The sequence below is a fragment of the Falco rusticolus genome, chromosome 3 (genome assembly GCF_015220075.1).
Source record: "Falco rusticolus isolate bFalRus1 chromosome 3, bFalRus1.pri, whole genome shotgun sequence".
Classification (NCBI taxonomy): Eukaryota; Metazoa; Chordata; class Aves; order Falconiformes; family Falconidae; genus Falco; species Falco rusticolus.
Genome location: NC_051189.1, coordinates 26,598,184 through 26,612,556, shown reverse-complemented (window position 1 = coordinate 26,612,556; position 14,373 = coordinate 26,598,184). Strand labels below are relative to the sequence as shown.

The window sequence follows — 14,373 nt, the reverse complement described above, 5'->3', positions numbered from 1 at the left end:
GTCCTAAAGTATTTAAACTTAGGTTTTTTAATAGAATAGCTGACACTATAGCATGAAAAATTTTATCAGAGAACACTGTAGCAGGGTGGGGGTCTTTATTTTCAACCAAGTATTATACAAAATATATACAAAATATATTTGTAACCAAGTAAAAATTACTTGGGTATTGGATCAATACATTGTTGAACCAGGGCCTTTAAGCCTTTCCAGTATCTAGATCTGAAATCTCAAAGAAAAGAAAAATAAAATGAAACAGGAACCTTTAAAGAAATCTGGCTAACTTTAGGAGTTGTTTACACAAATGCCAGAAGTATTGAGGGAAGACTTCAAAGTTTTTGTAACAACTTTCCAAAGCCTTTTACTGCTGGTGCGTTGCTGTAGTGTTGCTGACGTGGGACATGACTAGAGCCCACTAGGGGGAGCCAGAAACATTTGATTACGATATTGCCAGGTCAGTATTTCAGATGATTTCCGTTTCTACTTTTTATCCAAATCTAGGAAAGTGTAACATAATGCTGTGTCCTTTATGGCACATTCTAATCTGTATGTCATATAGGTGTCATGGCTTGTTCGTGCCCCAAATCCACAAAACGGGAGCTGTCAGCTGTGTAAGGCAATTATTTGAGGTAGAGCAGGCCACCAGTTTACAGATAACAGCTAGGGAAGAAAGCGATGGCTTTATCAGAGAGAAACAGACCACCGTCTTCACTTTCAATAGAGTTAAATGTGGGTTAGATCTGGTCCAAAATTGGGAATGAAAAAACATATAACTTCACATCCTGAGAGGATAAAAAAATTCTTTCATAAAGAAACCATTGTGTCAGGATTTAATCTCAATGAAAGTGCCTGTTTAACCACTTTTCTTTCTGAAGTCTGAAACATTTAACCTAGCCCAGGCTGCATGTAGTGTCTCAGCTGACTTGCTTCACTCATCGTTGTCTGTAGTGTATGCTGAAAAAAAAGAAGGGAGAAGCAGAAGCCACATGGAGATGACAATAGTAAAATGCACTGTTTTATCAAGGTAAATTGGTAAGAGCTTCCAGCTATGAGATGGAATGTAGCAACTGCACAGCTTATTCAAAAAGATTTCCTAACAAACTACATGCTCTTTGTTAGGCAAACTGCATGTCATTTCTAAAGCACAGACACAGATTCCAGATCATGCTCCTAGAAAACCTTTTGTCAGGACTAAATTATGTTTATAATTAGGTAATCTTTCAAAAGCCCACCAGTATTTAGCTGAAAACTGAAATCATAGTGTGAATGCTTTCTTGGAGAGAGATTACTAGCCTATTCAGTTATTGGTATTCTTCAAGAGACTTAATCCATTACTTGTTTCCTGTTCTTACTTCATCTGTATTCTCGTGTTACGAGTTTTGAAAAACATGAAGGACTCTAGGTATGAGGCTTTGCATTGTTCTGCTTTCTGCTGTCAGTTCACATACACATAATGTGTATGTAAAGAGCTTTACCACCTTCTATCTCTCTTTCCCTGCAAGTGGGAAGGATGCAAAAGAACAATAAAGCAGGAAGTGGTTGTTAAAATGTAGGTGCAATTATCTGAGTGACATGTGAGTATTTATTTTAAGGAAGGCAGTGTTTCTCGCTAATAACACTTTCAACACCTGCTAATTTTTGCTAGCAATGAAGGAGAAGCATTCACCTAGCTACCTGAACAGGCTGCTGAAGTAGCAGAATGACTTCGCATATGTAGAACTTGTAGATATTTTAAAGGAAGAAATAATTATGGAAACACAGAGAGTTCAGTACAGAGAGTTATCAATATATATAAAGTAGAAACCCAAATGTGTTTCCTAAGGGGATGATTTGACACTGGAATAAAAAAAAAATAAAAATAAAGCTTTATTTCATTGTACATAACTTCCTTTTTCCTTTCGTAAAATATAGTTGTTCTCTTCACCATATTGATGAGTAATATATACCTGAGTGTGTTGGATGTCACTAAGTCTGTTGCTTTTTTACTTTTATTCTCCTTTTCTGTTTTGAAATTAATTAAACTGACATGCATGTGAAACATGTTTAAAATCTTATATTTTCTTACTGTTCTGCAAGGGTTAGCTGTGGCTGCATCTCATGAAGGCATAAGATGTGTAGGTGTTGTAGCAGCATGCAACTCAGTGTGGGTTTCCAGCCTGGGTAGCACAGCACAACTAGCTGCTTGGAAGAGGTGACTGTCCCACCCTACACTGCACTGGTGTGGCCCCGTCTTGAGTAACACGTGCAGTTTTGGGCACCTCAATATAAGGATATCAGACTACCAGAGCGTTTCCAGAGGAGGGAGACTAGGATGGTGAAAGGTGTCAAGGGCAAGACTTATAAGCAACAGCTGAGGTCATTTGTCTTGTTCAGCTTGGAGAAGCCCGAGGGGTGACATCATCGTGGTCTACTACTTCCTCAAGGGGAGCAGCAGAGGGAGAGGTGCTGCTCGCCTCTCTCTGGTGACCCAGTGATAGGACATGAGGAAAGGGAATAAAGCTGTGCCAAGGGAAGTTCAGAATGGACATTAGGAAAGGGTTCTTCACTGAGAGGGTGGTGGCTCACTGGAACAGGCTTTTCAGGGAAGTGATCATGGCACCAAGCCTGTCAAAGTTCCAGAAGCATCTGGACAATGCTTTTAGTCATATGGTTCAGTTTTAAGTAGTCCTCTGAGAAGGAGGGAGCTGGACTCATGATCCTTATGGGTCCCTTCCAACTTGAGATATTCTATAATTCTGTATGTCTTTTTTTTTGCCTGAGCTTTGCAGCTTGCACTGAAAGCAGTGCTGCTGTTACTACATTGTTAAAAGTCTGGGCAACAAGTTTATGTTAAGTGGAAGAATGTTTATGTGGGATTCAATACAGCAGTAACTGCATGATAAGCATCCCAATTTTTCTATTACCATTCTGTTACATTTCATTACAGTTGGATCTTTCATTTTTCTCAGACAATTTCAGTAATAAGTCATGGCAGGGATGATGTAAGTGGTGCAGTTCTGTTGACTTCAATTTAATGCCATCTGCATACAGACCCCAGGCTTGTTGTGGTCCTGTAACGTTTTCTCCCTTTTTGACCTCTTGATGTTGATATCAGTCTTGCAATACTAAATAACCTGTGAACACTTAATGCCATTCATCTTTGGACAGTTTACAAGTGTTAACTAATGAATATGCTCAGGACCTCTGTGCTGTAGATGATTTGTTGTTTTTATTAGCTGGTTCCTTAATGAAGCTGTGATGTTACTACAGAACTTTCAATGCAAAGTAGCATAAATAACATCTAATTGAGACTTTCAGGCAACAAAAGTCTCAAAATCAAATCACTGTAAGATATTTGAATATTTTTACCACTGCCTTTGAAAATAAAAAACCTTGTGAAGTAAAATAACTTGGCATTGTTATTTGGATGATTTCTATTATGTGCCAAATCTGGTGGAACACAGTAATTATTTTGCCTGGACTAATTATTATAAAAATATTTAAGAAAATGTTGTAATAATTTTTTCTTAAATAAAACAATATTTTCAGACATCATGGATTTGTGTTTTAAACTGTTAGCGTCAATCACTTTGCTGTAAAACTATTGAAAATTAGTAATTCTAACGTCTACTTATATTACTTTACTCCAACCTTAACTGCCTATTTGTATTCTTCTACCAAAAATTTAGCTATCTGTTCTCCATCACAAATTTTTTATGTCAGGGAAATTGATCTAACAACAGTCTTTGCAGAAAGAATTACTTTTTGAAGAATTAAGGGAACAAATGGGCAAAACCAGTTGGATTGAGGAGTCCAAGGTACTCATTTGTGTGCAGAGATGGCTGGGGATTAGAGTGTAACAATTAACTGTAACTTCTTTGCAGAAGATTAAATGATTCAAAGCCACCTAGAAATTACTGGTTAAATTGAACAGTGAAGATTAATTGAATAATGATATGGAGGGGAAAGCTATAACCAGCTTTCTAGCTGAGTCCCTCAAGCATTAGTACTGGGGAAGATCTTTAATATTTTCACTTCTGGCCTTGTCATAGAGAACCAGAATGTTGTAATTAAATACATTGGTGACGCAAAGCTGGATGCTTATCAGTACAGGGGAGCAACAGGATACTGCATAATAAAGAACCAGAAAGCCTTGTGAACTCCAGAAGTAAAAGTGAGTGAGGGTAAGTAGCACTCAGTGTAAAATCAGGAATTTAAAGACTAATAAGATTTTCTATTCTAAACTACAGGCCAGAGACTCCTGTGTCGCTCAGTCCTGCTCAACAACCCCAAATTCTGCTTTCCATAGCAGGTTAGCTGTGTCCAAGCTGTTTGTTAGGAGCAGTTCTTACTCCATGCTGTTCTCTTAGCCTGTATGCTGGCATTGTCTGGGAGATGCTGGTTAGCAAAGGCCTAACTGTGCCAGGAAGCATAAGAATTAGCAGGCAATCATGGGCCAGCACCTGGCCCTGTGCCATAATTTTTGTCTTGCTAGTATAGACATAGCCTGAAAGAGCAAAATCTATTTGGTCTTGAAAAATGAAAGCAGAGAAGGAATGTGATTGGTCTCTATAAAAACATCAGGCAGCAAACACCGAGGAGAGAAAGGAGCTATTTAAACGAAATGACAACATTGATACAAGAATAAATAGTAATTAACTATCTTGGAATAAATGAGCACTGGAAATTAAAAACCATTCTTTCCATTGTAGCTATGGAACTTGGAAAAGCATTTTGAAAGATTTTTGCCTGTTATTTCTAGTTAATTTTAAGATGGAATGTTATTAAATTATAAAGTTGTTTAAAAAATGCTGTTGCCTGAAGCAGCAGGCAGCTGAAATCAATACATGAGGCCTCTTTCTATCCAGTATTCTTATTTAGTGAGCTTAAACTTGCTGAAAAAAGTGACAGCAAATATTTGCTCAGTTCTCTTTCTTTCCTAAGATTGTTACAAATCTGAAACTTTAGTAGAGGTGTAGCTTGGTCAACTGTATATTCTCAATATATTACATAATTATGCAAGTTTCCAGGGTTAAAGAAAGACTGTGGAACCATGTTGTAGATTCTGTTCACTTACGGCAGGTTTATTTCATGCCCAAACTGCCTGCACTTACTTAGTGAGCCCTTATGGCCCTGTGGAGTACTGTGTGGGCTTACAAACACCATTCCAGAAGTAGTGCAGCTGTATTGGCTGGGACTTAACATTCACTGGTGTGTCCTATGTCCAGATCACACCTGGTTTCACTTGAGCCATTTCAGTGGAAGTTTACACCATCTAGTTCTTCACGAAATCATGAAAGCTCATGAAGGAATTGTTGATGATCAATATAGCATGATGCAGGAATTATGCACTATTTCCATTGGCATTAATAGAAACACTTTTGACTGGACAATGTTGAGTTGTGCCTGTACCATAATGAAAAAAGCACAGTAGTGACTTTACAGACCTTGAAGAATATCAGTTACGTGAACCGCTTCTTTTCATACAGTGTACTTTAGGAAGGATGTGCTCTAGCTTATATTAACACATCTGTGCTTGTGCTTTTTTCACATAGATAATCTGTTTCCTAGTCAAATGTCTTAATTGTACTTTTGGTTGAAAAAAAATGTATATACAAAATTGCTGGTATGTGCCTTAAGGGTAATAAAAAGTGATAGGAGAGATGAACTGTCAATTAGGATGATAAATACAGTGTCAGTACAAAAGAGTGAGTATACCTTTTTAAAATTGTGGTCACTTAAATATTTTTCTCTTATATTTAAAAGATAGAATCATGTAACTAGATCCTGTATCAAATCCATGCACTAGAAAGTTTATATTTATTTTATGCTGACTTGGTTGTTTATGACCATCATAACTTTTCATACATAATATATCTATTCACTACAAACTCAAGAGTTTATAGTGTAGTATAGTCACCCTCTCAGTAAACAAATTTTTTGTTTGCAAATACACATATCCTTTAAAATACATGTGAAGATGTTAGTCTCATACCAGTATTGTAAGCTTACCCACTTCTATTAACTAGCATTGGAATCCTTGTGGTATTTAGTACAATTTGGGGGCATGGGTATCCATGGGTCATTAAAGATATAGGGCCAATAAACATCACAGCAGTTTTGGCATTTGGTCAAACTGATTATAACTTTATTACTTACATGAAAGTGAAAGTCAGTACCATAGCACAGACTAGTGGCATAGCAAAATACTGAAAAAATAGGTAATCTTTAGAACTCTTGTAACAGTCACAAATTCAGAGATTAATTTTGCTCCTATGGTATACTTCATTGACTAAATGCATTGATTTCACAGAAGGAAATAGTGTGACACAAAGGGTGAAGATATCCCACAGATAGAGTTGGATGAAAAAATTAGAGTTGAATGGATAAATACTAAGATATAACCTCTGTTTTCTATGGTGCAGTATCAGAATAGAATAGGATACGGTAGGGTAGGGTACGGTAGACTATTTCAGTCGGAAGTGACCTACAATGATCATCTAGTCCAACTGCCTGACCTATTCAGGGCTGGCCCAAAGTTAAAGCATGTTATTAGGGGCACCAACAAAATGCCTCTTAAACACTGACAGGCTTGGGGCATCAACCACCTCTCTAGGAAGCTTGTTCCAGTGTTTGACCACCCTCTTGGTAAATAAATACTTCCTAATGTCTAAACCTCCCCAACCTACAATCTTCTGGTTGTAGGAAATGTTATCATGCAGTGTCAATAATTTTATTAATTTCTTTTTAGAGGATATGAAATCTTGCAGATTCATTTTGCTCTGAAAGTGAAGCAGTAAAATTGATTGATATACAATAAAAAACTAAACTATCTTTAAGGAATATTTCACAGTACTGTAACCACTGCAAGTTTTTGTTCTCAGTTACAATCAAATAAATCCAGAGTTGTTCTGTTGACCTTAAAACAGTTACTTGGGATTTATTTTTATGCAGAAAAATAGTTACCAAAATGCAGTTGCAAATGATCATAGAATCATTCAGTTCGGAAGGGACCTGGGATATATCTAGTCCAACCTCCTGCTCAAAGTAGGACTGACATTGGAAAAGAAAAGAGAAAAGCTATTAAGTTTCAAAAAAGAATAGATGCTTGGAAAAAGAACAGCAGAAAACCAAGATTTCTTTGAAAAAAGGTAGAAATTGATGGTGGGCAGGCACTCATGTTTACATGATGATGACTTGTCTATACAGTCAGAGCAGTAAAATGAATTGGAAAAGTTTCTGCTTCATTAAAAATGTATCTGGACTTTGCTGTTTGCAACATGTGAACATAAAATAGGTATGATTTATTCCATTCACTCCAAGGTAATGATATATTTTTAAAACATATAATATATGTTTTAATATATATATATCCAAAATAATGATATATCTTTAAAACATATAATATCTGTTTTAATATATATATATCTTATATGTAATATATATATAAAGATATAAAGATATATCTTTAAAACAGGTCTTACTGACTGCAAAAGATGGATCAGGGGTCTAGACCTGAATCTCTAGAACAGTGTCTCTATAGATAAGCCCTAAATCTTCTAGCCGTTGCAAAAGTGTCTGTGTTTTCCAGAAATATGAATGTTGATGATTGATAATGCATGTTATGTATAAGTCTTACACAGTTGTAGGCAATTGCTTTCATTGAAAAGGAATATCAAACCTAAAATTTTTAAAGGAAGCACCTCATAATAAGGAATAAAATTTTTCCCTCAACAATATGGAAATCCGTACTCTTAGCTGTAAGAGAGAACACAGATTTCAGATGGGGTGTGGGGTGGGGTGGCACAGAGGGGAGGGAAGGAAGGGAGTTATTGTTTTTCGGAGCAAACATGAGCCATTTGTTGGTGGTGTATAGAACCGAATAGATAGGATTTTATGTTTTAGCTAACTTCAAGAAGGTTCTATTGTAATTCAAAGAGCTTTGAACTTTAATATGCAGAGTACTTAAAAGTTTTACTTCTGACAGGGACTGCTGTTGCTGTTTTACTGGAAAACTTTGGGTTTTTTTAATGTATTCAGAAACAAACCAATAACCAGAAAAGCAGTTCAATCTAATTTTCTAGGGAGACAATATTCAAAGTGACCCTAGAAGTCCCAGAACCAGGAGACCCACTTAAACTTAGAGTTCTTTGTAAACACTGCTGTATTTCAAATAGGCAAAGTGGGGAAAGATCAGCAGAAATTGGGACTAGAGGTAAGGAAGATACCGTTGGGCCCTACTTGTACTAGGGCCACATTAGCCAAAGATACATAGATTTGCTGTATAATTGTAACTTCTGTGACTGCACAGGGCAAGCTGATTAATGTTACTGAGTGCCAATGCTGGTTCGGCAGTGTCTATTCCAAGTGAACATGGTGACTAATGGAGAGGTGAAGTACTCTATCCTCAAAAAAACTTCCTTGGTACAGGATGGCTTCAAACATTGCACTGCTCTGTGATGTAATGAGGTTGTTTGCATCTTTGACAGACTGGAGGGAAAAAAAAAAAGTGTACTAACTGTAGTGTTAGTAAACGTCATTAGTTACCTTGATGCTGACCCAAGCAAAGAGTTTTCCTATTCTTCATTTGTCTCCCCCTTCCTTTCAATGCTTATTCTTGTTGCCTTGTACAATGTTTAAGGAATTGTATCTTACATAAAAATGAGGAGAAAAGACCCAAAATAAATATATTTAAGCCAAGTGAAATTTTCAGAAGAATGCTAGCAGCAAGTACAACAGTTAATATAATGCTAATATGTTAGGGTTTCTGCCAAGCAGATGAACTCTAAGAGATTTGGTAAGACCGTAATAATAATCTTACTGTCCGATGGAAACCTTCCAGTCCAATTTTGCACGTCGACACACCTGTAATTCAAAGTAATGTTCTGAAGGCTGATGAGGATTTGGTGTAATTATATCTTAGATTGTAGTGTCTAAGCTATCAAACTCAGGCTGATACGTAATCAAAATATACTGTGCCTTTAATCTAATCTTAAATAAAGATTTCCAGTTGGTTCTTAGAAATTAGTGTTAGGAGAAAGTGAATATTATTTTGTAAGGTAGCCTGTCTTTTCACATAAGTTATATGAATATATTAAACCAATTGTCATGCTTTATAATTTTTATTAAATTAGATATTCTTTGCTTTAAAATGTCTGCAGATGTAATTTCTTTATAAAAATATTTTCCATTGTATTGAATTTAAATTGGTATGTGAAATGTGTTTTGAAGACTTTAATAGAAAAATAAAAAAAATATTTAGGACAATACAAAGGAGTGGGGTTTTTTATGCATTATTATGCCTGATGTGTAGTTGTGAAATGACTGATTATTGCAGGTTTTGCAGAATTTGTTTTTGTGGGCTTGTGTAATAAAAGTGCTGGTATTATGTGACGAAAGCTTTTGGGCGGTGTTAGCAGAAGTGAAAGCATATTATGAATAATGTAATAAATGGTGAAGAAATCCAAAATGAGTTAGAATGTGTTCGTTCCATGCATGGAATTAATCTTTGTGAATAGAAAGCACATGGAAGATTTGAGTAAATCTGTCTAATCCAATTCGGGATAGTTCTTTCAGTGTTGTATAAAAATACATTTTTCTTAAAAAACCAAATTAAATTAAGAGTTAACGTGCAAATGTCAGGCTAGATATATTTTGTTTGTTTGTTTTCACACTACGGGAGAAATTTGACAAAACCTAAGCAGTTCTTATTGTAGGCACTAGGTGGTGTTTCAGCCTTTTTTATGGAAATGCAGCTCTCGGTACAGTGCCACTAGCACGTTAGATTGTAGTTGTAAACTAGTACATAAATAATCAGAGATGTTGGAAAGCAGAGTTTTGCCCATGTTTGTCCTTTCAAATTGGCAGCGTTCCCATTTTGAGAAGAACTGACAGCCACAAAATGCAACACTGATGTTCGTGTACAAAATGTGTTCATGACAGTTGGAACTCTATAGTGGTGGTGAAGAGATTTGAAAATGGATGTAGTAGGGTGGTGTGCCTATTTTAGTGTGCAGATTTCTGATGTAAGGGATTACCCCTTTTTTAATTACCGTTTTAGAAGGGAAAATTCTGTGGTTCTTCTTTGCAGATATGTCAAAATGCACGTATTAAGTATGTAATCCACTCGTATAGTTTCCCTTCCCTTCTCTTCTGTGCTGCTGTCACGGTCATGTGAAATGCACTGCCCTGGAAGGGACTTGGCAGGTACAGAGCTGCTCTGCATGTGTGTGAGCTGCTGAGCACTCTGTCACAGGCACCTGGGGGCAGAAGGAGAAATCCTGTCCAGGAATATGCCACCTTCCCATCTGTGCTCTTATGACACTATCTTACACGTATGTCTGTCATTTAATTGAGAGTTCTGCACCGTAAATTAACAGTATTTTTAAACTGCAAGAATACTTCTATATGCTATGATCAGATGGAGAAGTCAGTGTAGCCCTGTCCTAACTGAAAGCTTGAATTGCTTGGTGCTCATTGAAAGCATGTACATTTCTATGTGTGCGTGACCGTCGCCATTCTGCTCATTGTCTGTGATTATTTGAAGCTAAAATTGTAACTGCTTGGGTCAACACTGTGGAAGTCTACATGTTGAAAGTACATTGGAAGTAAGGCTTTATCAGAAGTGTTAGCTATAAATATTATGAATCTCTCTTAGAAAGGCAGAAAAAATCTACAAAATACATTAATATATGCATTTTTCATGCTGTGTGTTTGAATTTTTTTGAAGATGAAATACTTTAAGTAAATTGTTCTCTTTCTTTAAAAAGGTCAGGAGTCAGGGTAGGTCAGGAGTACTCTTACTGATTTACTTTTAGAGGATAGTACTTAATGTTATCCATTCAGAAGGACCTCCATTCTGTTGGGTACAAGGGAATAATACTGGAGTGTATTGTACTGGGACAAAATGTGGCTGTCAGCCAAGGACATAGTTGCTCAAGTGTTTAGACTGTGATATCTAGTTTCTGTAACATTTTAACATCTACTAATAGAAGGAAAAATAACACACACAAAACCTTTTGGGGGATTTTATCTTGTAGTCATTCAAATCATTATATATGTGTATACTTCAGTAATTATTTTGAATCTGGTCCTTGCATTGCACTGACAGGTATATGGATAGTTTAGAACTTCTTCAGCTGTGTACAAGCCAAGCAGAAATATTAAAGGCTTTTAGTTGCTATTGATTAAAGAGCGGCAAAGTACTTCTGTCTTTGGTGCTGAAATTTCAGTTCGGAGCTTTCATGTACTTTCTAACGTAATTAGCAAAGGTAACACAGGCTGTTCTTGAATTTGTATTTGGGTGACGACCAGGCCTGAAACATACACAGTATTGATCTTTGTTATCAGGACATCTAACCTATTTCAGACAGCAAGCTGCTACTCAGGGAGTCTCTTTTTTACCCTCAGCGCTTTCATAGCTTGTTCTGTTTTGCTGCAATAAACAGACGTGAGTTCTCACAGATGGAGTATCAGCACTGCAAAAAGTTAAGAAGGAAGTTTTACCAGGGTGGGCGGTATTGCCACCATTAAATGGGCAAGTGATGCCTCCTTTTCCTGCCCCAGCCTGGCGATTTGTGAATAAGGCAGTCAGCGAGTTTAATTTGGGTACGAACCTTACATCCAAGTAGCCTTCTATATGAAGCTTTTATCAAAACATTTTTGGTGAGGCTTGACTAAGCAACATGACCCAAATTTTCTGTTAGATAACTGCCTGGAGAATAGACGTAAGATACAGATTGCAGCTTCTGAAACCTTTTCTGGTGGACTCAGCTAGATGTATTGTGGCGGTAGAAACTACATTTTCCATGTGATTCAACCATCAAACTAGCTTCATTTTCAATCTTACATTTACGCCATTGAAATGTCGATATGCAGATCCTTTTAATTTCATATGCTACTGTCTGTGGTTTTCACTTGCATTATAAATGATGAAGCACAATAGATTAAAGTATTTTTGCATTCATATTTTTTAAAATTTTCCTCTAAGGTTGTACAGACATATTTTATTGTACTGTGGCTAGATTATTGTAATCTGATAGAGAGAATTAAAAGACTATTCTTCTGCCTTCAGAAATGGAAACAATGAATTGATGTATGCTTGATGAAAACTTTGTATACAGTGTTTACAAGCTAACAGATTTTCCATTTAAATATGTCTGAACAGGTATGTGGGATGTAACTTGTGCCGAAAACAACAAGAAATCCTCACAAAATCAGGAGCCTGGTTCTATAACAGTGGATCAAATGCACCACAGCAGCCTGACCAAGAAGTGGTATTAAGGTCTGCAGAACGAGGAGGCACCTCAAGAGAAAAAAGCAAAGCTGCAGGAGCATTCGCAGTACCAAGGACCATCAGGTACATATCCACACAAGGTCCTGGACAAAAAAACAGATCTCAAGGCTCACAAGACAAGATTCAATTAAGAATGGTTCAGGAGTAAAGCATCAAGTAACAACAGACACAACATCAGACAGTAAGAAAGTAGTTAAGTTTATACTGTAAGATCTGCTGAATTTATGCTACAAATATTATTTTGCATTTTAAGTTTTATTTTATTTTTGTTCTGTCGCTTATGAGATACATACTGGGCTTTTTGAAACAATACTAAAAAGCTGCAGCTGGTCATGGACAATGTGTGGTTATCATTCCTTCTCAGAAAACAATATGGAAAATGACAGATGCAATGTGACAGAGCTTGTCCATGGGCTTGCAGCTTTGTTCAGTCATAGTCGTTACACTGTACATAATGTTACCATATTTCCTTTGTGACCGCTAACTTAATGGCAGAATTTTAGCAGTCCAAAATAAGACTCAAAAAAAGGAGGTGAATGGAAGATGGTGGGTGTTCAGACTATGGATTTAAAACATCTGGTGGTAATTGCAGTATATAGTTTTGAAGATGGTGAAATCTGTGTGATGACCTGAGTCTTTTCACTTTTCATGGTTTCTCTGTTTCTTGCTGTTAGTTATTGTCATTAGTATGAAATTTTTTTCTTCACTGGTTTATCTCAGTGTTACTTGGCATTGATTGAAACTGTGGCTGTTTCAGTGCTCATGTAGTAAGATCCAGTTTAGCCAGAGGCTGGAGCTGGAATTTCCCTCCCTTTTTCTTGATGTGATTGTACCAAAAGGCACCAGAAGGCTCTCAACCTCTGCGGCTACGTTTAACGGAACACAAAAGTAAAAACCATTTCATTGAATAAATTTAATTTCTTTCTAAGCAAGACCAGAATAAAACTTTAAATACAGTGAGAACAGAAAGAAGAGAGTAAGCTTGCTCACATGTTTCCATGGAAATGATACCTTCTCTCTCCAGAGACCTCCACCTGCCTTCAAATTTGGCAGCCAGAGCAGTGTAATCTGGCAGCCTTCCTCTGCTGCCCAGCTATGACCTCCTTACAATATTTATTCTGCAAGCTTGAAACAAGTTAGACAGCTATAATATCTTTTATGGCTAATATAATTATAATTGTTTGCCTTTTCCCCCATCTTTTGTGTTCCACTATGTTTTATTTCCTGTTTTTGGTCTTATTTGGAAACAAATTGAATGTAATAAATCTAACCCTTTTTGTTTAACTTACTCTGGCTGTTGCCCTTTGCTCTGATTGCAGCTGATTTCACTGGGTTCAGTACTTAGTGGCTCCGAGCACTCCTCAGTTATGTGCATGGTCTCTGGGAAATACAGCTGGAATCTTGATGCCTAAAGAGCAGGAGAAAGAGTCTGATTCTCTTGTGGATCTTTTTTTTTTCCTTAATTTTGCCAGAGAATGTTCTCATACATAATATGATGGTAACTCCCCCCCCCCTCCCACCTTCCCCCAAACAACCCCTTCTTGTACTTGGAAGTGTTTTTAATTTATGCATACGAGAAGAGATAGAGAGAAGAATGTACAAATACAATAGTAATTCAGTTATGTAATATACCATTTTACCCTAAGAAGAGCTGTATGGTAAACATGGACAGTATAAAGTAATATTTTACCAACAGGAAGAATGTAGACTTTGTGCATGAAATTAGAATAATTCTTCTGATTGTGATCACTCCTCACCAACATACTGTGTAAATCCCTATTGTTTTTTCAGTCATTACCCTCTTCCTGTTTTATTGAATACTATATTAGTGTTCCCTAATACATAGCAGTATGCTTAAAATATATTTCTGATATATGTTACATGCTATTGAAGGTTAGAGGGTCTTCTGAATGATTTTCCTCCCTAATGTTCCTCACCATAACTGTCTTTCCTTTGCTGGAGACAATGAAAAGGATTCCTTGATGCCCAATCAACGTCTGATTGGTCAAATAAGCTGTTAGATAGAAATCTCAGTGTCTCTGAGAGAGACAATGCCGGAATTCAAGGATGGACATAGGCCTTAAGTTTGGACCTTGTATGCT

General features: G+C 36.7%; 1 protein-coding gene across 1 annotated transcript in view; it reads left to right on the top strand.

Annotated features, from left to right (window-relative positions):
• LOC119145055 (regulating synaptic membrane exocytosis protein 2-like) overlaps positions 1-12,450 on the top strand; it is a 124,339-nt gene extending 111,889 nt beyond the window's left edge. Inside the window, exon 4 of the mRNA XM_037381129.1 lies at positions 12,143-12,450. Coding sequence (XP_037237026.1) covers positions 12,143-12,157 — 15 coding nt within the window. The 3' untranslated portion in view covers positions 12,158-12,450. The remainder of the gene's footprint in view (positions 1-12,142) is intronic.
• The last annotated feature ends 1,923 nt before the right edge of the window (positions 12,451-14,373 follow it).